The following is an 8,843-nucleotide window of genomic DNA, read 5'->3' as shown; positions in this document are numbered from 1 at the left end:
TCCACATCACTCAATATTGTTACGTGGCTTGATGATGATGTTACATTTATTAAAAATAAATAATAAAATATTTACTAAACATAATAGTTAGAAAAAAAATCCCCAAAAATTTAATTTAATCTCTTAATCTCTCTAAAATAAATAATAAAAATTTTGAGAAATTTTTTCTAACTCTTGTGTTTAGTAAATATTTTAGCTTAATCCCTTTATCCATAAACGCAAAAGACTAACGATTCTATTAGTCAAAATGGTAAATGGACTTCGAGGGCTAGGATGATGCCGTAGTCGTGAGCTTTCTAAGTTGGGTATCAAGTAGCTCGCTTTGGCTCGTTATGAACTCGAGTTGAGTCTATTCAATTCGAAAATTGATCAAATTTTGATCAAATCGATCTCAAATAATTCACGATCTGTCTCATTTAATTTACGACCCTATTTGGTACATACATATTCTAAAATCTATAGCTAAATGTTCCATAATCAATGTATTTGCTTATTGGATCCCTTACCAAAAACCATGTGCGATCACAAAGCTTTTTTCTAGAAAAAGTATTATTTCTACTCTTCCCTTCAACTTTAGAATCGAATATAAGTTTTGATATATATATATATATATATATATATATATGAAGAAGCAATAGATACGATCTCAACCAATAAAATAAAGACAAAATCTTATTAAAAGGTATAAAGATATAAATCTAGATGAAAAATCAAATAATCTCAAATCCTATTAATTTAAATTCATGAATGAAATTAATGCATCACAAAATAAAATTTCATTGGCACCACCACCACAATAGAAGTTGGAAACCCTTGAAACTTTTTCCCTGCAGAAAATTCGCCATTGTTGGCAACCAAGATATCTATCCACCTGCACAGCATTCATTGTTATACACTATCGTCTCCTTCGAAGGGGAAAGGACGAATAAATGCAGAATTCATTTCCCATATTCTGAGTGTAGCCTTCACATTTACACCAGTTCCATTGTTGAACAAGAACAACCTTGCTGCCCCATAGATGGCTTCCGTTGGATAAATTCTTGACGATATCACTGTCCTCCCTCCTTGAGCAAAGCTTTCCACAATTGAATGATCCACCTGAATCAACATTTCTTATTTCATCTCAAATTTTGATATTTAAAAATTTTCATTAAGTCTCTTAAAATTTTAAAAATTGTAGTTAAACCTTTAATTTATTTATTTTTTAGAAAAGATATAAACCAAACCCTTCAAAAAATTTAAAAATCTTAATTTAAACATCTAAATTTTTTTAAATTTTAAATTGCCCTCAAACTCTATCGCAAGTTTCACCACTGTACTTACCAATACCCTCATATTGTAATTCTCATCGTTAAGCACTGGAACTTTGCCTCCGTACACTTGTTTAAACACATCGGAAGCTTTAGAAGACCTGAAAGAAATAATTTATTGGTTCACATATGCACAGAAATGTTGCAGAAAGAGATGTAAACCAAATAAAGCAAATTAACCTTGTTTCGTCCGCATATGCACAGAAATGTTGCAGAAAGAGATGTAAACCAAGTAAAGCAAATTAACCTTGTTTCGTCCGTGCAAAAGTAAGTCTCGAGACTGCCATTAGATGCATGAAGGGGACGGAAATATACAGGAGTGAGCTCAGAAAGTGAAGCATCAGCAATAACCAAAAGGCCATATGGTCCGTAAGTACTCCGGTCAACTGCGCCTCCACCGCAATCATCGACATAGTTCGTATTCGTAGTACTAGACGCCAATGACTCTATTTCAAACTCTGCTACTATATCCAACTGCAATATTGCGTTCAAGAAATATAGTGATGAATCATAGAAGAAACCGAAGAATTAAATATTTATATATATATATACCACAAAGTGCTAGACAAAACCTGTGTGGCTGTGCCAATGTCAAGGGGCACAACAGATCCTGGTTCAACTAACACATCCTTAAACACTGTATTGTTCAATCTCAAGCTCTCTACTTCTTCAACTGGCCATTGAAGTAAATTGATTCCAGTCTTGTTGTCAAATAGAACAGTCCTGGGAATTGTCTGTAAAATACAGAAAAAAAATTAGAGTGGAATTACAAGTTAAATCAAAATGGTAACGAAATACCACATATTATCATTAAATCAAGTTTCCTTTTTCTTCTCTAGGATAAAAATACAAGTCAAAAACATTTAATTGTCCCCAAAGGTATTATGAAATGCAGTCCGTAGTTGCTTATACCTCAAGAAAGTTTGATATATCCAAACTACAAGAAGAAAATCACCACACAAACTTTAGCGTGACGTTTATTGCATAAAGGCGGCTTTCAGTGAGCTGACTTTTCTTGATCCATTAGAAAACCAAGATTTAATATAATAATATATTATAATCGTAGCTTAAAGATGCAAAATTTCGATTTGGTATTTGATTAAAAACAGGTTTAGAATTTAGACTAATCTTGCACAGAAATTATTGTAGGGTAAACTACGTATTTAGTACCACCTATTTTCGTAGTTTCATTTTAGTCGTCTAACTATTTTTTTTCTAAATCATAACTAACGTTGTGTTATTGTTCTATTTTAAATATCATTTTTAAAAAAATAAAGAGAAGTGTTGACATGATAATTCTTTTATTTTTTTCAATGATGACATATATTATCTTAGGATGACATATCAACATCGTCATTAAATTTTTTAATAAAATATAACATAATGTACGATTTTAAAAAATAATTTAATGACAAAAATAAAATCATAAAATTAGATGAATAACTAAATACGTAGTTTATTGAAGATTGTATGATAAGATACCTGAAGGGAAGCCCATCCTTTTTGGAGATCAGCAGTTTCGGTATCAGTTTCATTAATCCAACCCCAAAGAACCCTCCTTTGTTTATGTTGGTCGAAAAATGTCTTTGAGGCATAGTATCTCCCGTAATCCAGTTTCAAACCGATACCCACATCCTCTTCCGGGTTATCGGGTGTCCATTTATCTACTATCGGGTCATAACTCCCAATTGCATAATGGTCCACTTTTGTGTCATCTAAACTAACCTTCAACACATGCTTAATTCCAGGCCCAAGTGCTGACGTGTCCAGCGCCACCGACCCGTTTACTGCAACCGGATAAAAATCCACGCATTCCCACATACCCGTACCCGGAACCGCATGTAAAAATCCATCCAATAATTCGTAATCCCTAAAATTCGTCGTTTTATAAACAAGTGAGATTCCGGCGGTGGAATTAAACTTGGAGCCCATGGTGAGCCTCCAGGTGCCGTCGGATCCGAGCCAAGCGGTTGTCGGGTCTCGGAAATCATCGGGTTGAATACCGGGTGGGGGAACCATAACGGGATTACCCGGGTATTTTAACCAGTGGAGGAGGAGGGGATCAGATAGGTTGGCGGGGTATGCTAGATTTTGCACCTGTACGGATTCATTGGTTTTGCCGGTATAAAGCACTAGGATTTGGCCATCTGGCAGGAGAGTGGCGGATCCTGTCCACACACCGTAAATGTCGTACCAGCGGTCCGGGACCATGGCGAGTGGAAGATGGAGCCAATGAATGAGATCCCTTGATACAGCATGGCCCCATGTGATGTTACCCCATATAGCTGAATAAGGGTTGTATTGGTAAAATAGATGATACCATCCTTTATGATACAATGGTCCTGCAAGCACAGTATTTGTTTTTACCAAAAATGTCACATGAATAAAGTAGGCAAAATCACAATAATAATACACGTGGGAAAAGAATATGAAAAATGAGGGTGATTTAGAATTATTCTAGGATTTAGATTATTTATTATGGTGCATGTGAAATTCTTGAATGATTTATTTTGCTAATTAATTATTCTATCTACATTATTTGCCTGATTTTACAATAAAGTATCACATGATATCTATTAGTCGGATAATAAAACTAATTAGTTGGGGAGACTGATGTTTCCTATCACCAAACAAACAAATATTTGAACTTGAACGGTATTCATTTATCAAAATTTATCGTTAATTTATAGAATATGTTTAAATAATTAAAATATTTTTAAAAAATAATTAAATTATTATATCATATCATCGTTCATATATTAAATCTCAAAGATTCAAATGGATGAAAAAGAAAATAATTATTTTTTAAAAAAAATAAATACTTATTACACCTTTAACATAGTTAAAATAAAATATATGAGTGGCCAATGCATACATTAAAAGTGTCCAATGCTATTGGGGTAGATTTCAGTTGTGTTGATTGGTCCACTATTTGTGTCCAAATAATCATTATTCCATGTTATTTCATTTCAATAACATAAACTCCCTACATACATACATGGCCCGGTGTCATTTACGGCATTTAAGATGAACACCAAGACAGCTTTCATTTATGGGAACATGTGGGTAAGCTTTCGTAAATAGGGCACATCGACTATTGGACTACAACTTTTACGATCATTTATGCATTACTTCCAAGACACAAACTAAAATATAAATTTATATATCATATGAAGAATAAACGTCATATCATATTTTTAGGGTAAAGTATACAAATGGTCTCCTAATTATAGGACGTTGTTTTGTCAAGTTCTCAACTATTAAAAGTTATAAAATATTCTTTTAACTGTAGGGAGTTACTTTGTTGAGTCCCACAACTATTAAAAGTTATATAATGGTCACTTGACTATTTATATGTTCCAAACTCATTCTTTTATGTTAACGATTGTTTGAGTTGGATGTTAACTTGCTAACTGGGATACAATAAAATCATATTTCAATGATGTCTATTGGCATCGTCATTGTTTTCAAACACTGGCTTGACAATATAATGTTTCAAGCACTGACTTAACGACATAATGTAAACAGAGACCTGAGACCTGTTCCACAAAATACACCTGAAACGGTTCTGACATCAGATTTTATCATATTTCAATCAAGCATGTTAACATCCAACTCTAAATGCTATCAATTTTTTAACGAAAATGATGAGTTTATAACATATGAATAGTTGGGTGACCATTTTGTAACTTTTAATAGTCAAAAGACTTAACAAAATAAAGTCCTATAGTCAATAGACCATTTTATGACTTTTAATAATTAGAGGACTCAGTAAACAATGCCCTATCCTATAGTCAATGGATAATATTATAACTTTTAATAGTTGAAGACTCAACAATACAACACCCTATAGTTGAAGGACCTTTTGTGTATTTTATCCATTTTTTCTTATATCATTTAACCTTTTAACACGTAGTAATCATAAACTACCAATAATCTCCGAAGATGTGAGTTAATGTAAAAAAAAAAAAAAACTGCACAAACTCAAAGTAAACAGCATAGGATCAAAAATTTACCGTTAGGATCTGAAACAGAACATCCAAAGTCCGAATCCAAGGTGCAATGTTAACAGAAAAATAAAGCAAGATTCGGTCAGTACATTAGCAACCGAACCAAAAATATTTTAAAAAAAGGGTAAATTGTGTATTTAATACCTAAACTATCAATTTTAATTTGTTTTAGTACATAAACTTTCAATTTTTTCAAAATCATACCTAAAATTTAATTTTTATTTCATTTTAGTACCATGCCGTTAAGTTTTAAAAAAAATATGAAAGTCTAGGTACCAAAACACGTTTAGTACCTAAATCATACTTGAATTTTGATTTTTTTTTTTAAAAAATATAGGTATTAAAACAGATTAAAACTAATAGTTTACGTACTAAACGTGTTAAGTTTTAATGATGAGTGTTAAAATGAAACAAAAAGTAACCTTTAGGTATGCTTTTCAAAAATTTGAAAGTTAAGCTGCTAAAATGTACCAAAAATTGATAGTTGAGGTACTAAATGCATAATTTACCCCAAAAAGGCATAAAATGAAATCTCATTTATCTAAAAGAGGAAAGGAAAACGGTTGGGGTTACGTACCATTCATCCAATTCTTTTGGGGCTGAAAATGGTAAGCACTTCTTTGCCAAGAAAACATAGCGTTTGTCCAATTAAACGGAGCTTGGTTCAAAAGAGACGGATTTGACTTTGCCGACACTCCTTCGGCCACCCCTCTTGGCTGCAACGTCGCTGAAGCTGAGGGCTCCGTGTTGGGCAAATGGTTAGTCATTATTACGATCAGAGTCAGTAGGAAAATGACGACAGCAAAACCCTTCAAGGGTCTAGTGGCGGCGGAAGGCCGGTGTAGCAATGGAGCATGGAATGCGGAGTTTTGTTCAAGGTCCTCCATAACAGTTGATCGGAGGAAAACTTGTTGATGACTGATGAGTAGTTTAACTTGAATAATGAGGAAGAAGAAAAAGATAATGAGAGAGGCTTATATAGAGCTAAGCTTGGATTGGTGGTTGTCCAATTTAGTTGGGGGAGAAAAGTGAACAAATAAAGAGAGACAAAATTAACGGGGTTGATTAAGTGATAACCAAATTTGATATCGATTAAGCATCTTGAGTTCGAGTCTTTGTTTAGGCAAAAAATCTTCGTTGAAAGACTTGCCTACAAGAACCAAATATACAACCCGAGTCGATTTTGATTAATCAAGATGAAACTTTGATAACATAGAAAAATAAAAGAAAAAGACAGAAGGGGGACTTATCTCGTGTTTTGTATCGTGAAACGAAACAAAGAGGGCAGGTGAAAAGCTTAATTGTTTATATTATGAATTTTCTCAAGAAATCAAACAGAGAAAAAAATTATTAATTCCAATACGTTTTCAAATCTACAAATCAAAACCATTTTTGTTTTGATTTTGTTTTTGATGTTGAAACTCTGTACCTTTCAAACATTTATTTTTCTCAAATTAGATAATATATACGTATCTTATTTTTAAAATTTTGGGTAAAGTACACAAATGGTCCTTCGACTATAGGATATTGTTTTATTGAGTTCTCTAATTATTAAAAGTTATAAAATGATCCTCTGACTATAGGGTGTTGCTTTGTTGAGTCCCTCGACAACTAAAAGTTACAAAATGATCACTCGACTACTCATTATGTTCTAAACTTGTCCTTTGTCTTTTAAAAAAATTAACAATCATCTGAGGTGAACGTTAACATGATGAATGATATATAATAGTCGTTTGAGATTATGAAATCAAATTTTATCATATCTCGGTCAACATGTTAACGTCCAACTCAGATTGTCATCAGTTTTTAATGGAGAAGAACGAGTTTGGGACATAATGAATAGTCAGGTGATAATTTTTTAACTTTTAATAGTCTATGGACTCAACAAAGCAATATTTTATATTCGGAGGACTATTTTGTAACTTTAAATAGTCGAGGGACGCAATAATGCATCGTCATATAATTAGGGTACCATTTGTGTACTTAAACCTAAAAATTTTAAATATGAAAAACTAATACGTATATAATCATCATGATATTTTTTATTTATTAAAAAATATAAATTATAATTAAAGTCAAATTCATATAAAAATACCAACGATATTCAAACAAATATAAGCCACTTCCAGAAGAAAAAGTGATTAAAAGCTTAATTCTAGATAGAAATTAGAAAGACGGTCGGTCCATTCAATATTTTATTGTTCAAATTAAAAAAAAAGATGAAAAGTCAGCAATGCCCGCTTAGCTTGTAGCTTATAATATATATGCCGTACGAGTCTTAAAACAAATTAGGTGAACTTAATATTTAGTCATTCAATTAATTTTATGGTTCTATTTTCATCCATCAATTTCTTTTCAAAATCATATTTAATGTTATATTTTAGTTTTATTTTAATCCCTCGTTGTTAAAAACTAATAAAATTGCTAATATGATACTTTTTTATATTTTATAATAATGTGACATTACTTTATATGTAGTGATAGACAAAATCATCATTAATATTTTAATAGTAAATGAGTAAAATAAAATTTAAATAAAATTTTAAAAAATAAAATAATTGATCGACTAAAATAGAAACACAAGAATAATAAATAGATATTTTATCCAAAACAATTATATATATGGCGTATGGGAGAGAGAGACGTGGATGAAGGCCGTTACTAATATGTTCAGTTAAGGCACGATACTTTGACATTAAATCCTTGTTAATTTCATTGATCAACACCAACTGTACACTGACGTGAACCATATCTATGTTATAATTATTATCATCGAAATTCACGTGTTACTTAACCTACATAATTTATAAAGATTTAGTAGGTCAGCTATGATTTTCACACTTCTCTCCAACATTGATGGAACCCGTTATTTTATGTAAATTATTACTATTACCTTTTAAAATAAGGGTAAAGTACATAAATTGTCTCCCGACAATAGGATAATATTATTTTGAATCTTTCAACTATTAAAAGTTATAAAATAGTCCATTGACTATAGGATGTTACTTTGTTGGGTCACCCGACTATTAAAAGTTACAAAATGATCACCTGACTATTTAGTATGTTCCAAACTTGTCCTATTATGTTAAAAATTTTACGACAGTTTGAGTTGAATGTTGACTAAGATATGATAAAATCTGATCCTAGAATCTCAAAAAACTATCTCAATCAACATGTTAACATCCAGCTCGTATTGTTATTAATTTTTTAACGAAAAATGACGAGTTTGGAACATACTAAATAGTCGGGTGACCATTTTGTAACTTTTAATAGTCGAGGGACTCAACAAAGCAACACCCTATAGTTGAGGGATCATTTTATAACTTTTAATAGTCAAATGATTCACTAAAATATCACCCTATAGTCTAGGGACTATTTGTATACTTTACTCTTAAAATAATAATAGTAACTAATTTTGTTAAATAAATAAAATATAATATGACAAAAAAAGGAAAATTTCGCTCATAATAGATATTAAACCCACAACTTAGGGGAGAGAGAAAGTGTCAACTGAGATCTTTTA

General features: G+C 31.6%; 1 protein-coding gene across 1 annotated transcript; it reads right to left on the bottom strand.

Annotated features, from left to right (window-relative positions):
* Positions 1-859: 859 nt before the first annotated feature.
* LOC120163174 (beta-fructofuranosidase, soluble isoenzyme I-like) lies at positions 860-6,170 on the bottom strand. Its single transcript, XM_039173172.1, has 7 exons — positions 5,898-6,170; positions 5,327-5,335; positions 2,793-3,652; positions 1,883-2,044; positions 1,558-1,784; positions 1,324-1,411; positions 860-1,098 (listed from the first exon to the last, which is right to left on the bottom strand). Exons 1-7 carry the CDS (start codon positions 6,085-6,087, stop codon positions 889-891), a joined length of 1,746 nt encoding a protein of 581 aa, XP_039029103.1. The 5' UTR covers positions 6,088-6,170; the 3' UTR covers positions 860-888.
* Positions 6,171-8,843: the final 2,673 nt, after the last annotated feature.

The sequence above is a fragment of the Hibiscus syriacus genome, unplaced genomic scaffold (genome assembly GCF_006381635.1).
Source record: "Hibiscus syriacus cultivar Baekdansim isolate YM2019G1 unplaced genomic scaffold, ASM638163v2 tig00111427_pilon, whole genome shotgun sequence".
Classification (NCBI taxonomy): domain Eukaryota; kingdom Viridiplantae; phylum Streptophyta; class Magnoliopsida; order Malvales; family Malvaceae; genus Hibiscus; species Hibiscus syriacus.
The sequence above is the reverse complement of the archived record's forward strand: the minus strand, read 5'-3'. Positions and strand labels throughout refer to the sequence as shown.

Coding starts and splice junctions, on each gene's coding strand:
- LOC120163174 (XM_039173172.1), bottom strand. CDS start 6,087: ATGACTAACCATTTGCCCAACACGGAGCCCTCAGCTTCAGCGACGTTG. Junction 1,785..1,882: donor ACATTGGCACAGCCACACAG/GTTTTGTCTAGC, acceptor GCAATATTGCAG/TTGGATATAGTAGCAGAGTT. Junction 1,099..1,323: donor ATTACAATATGAGGGTATTG/GTAAGTACAGTG, acceptor ATGTTGATTCAG/GTGGATCATTCAATTGTGGA.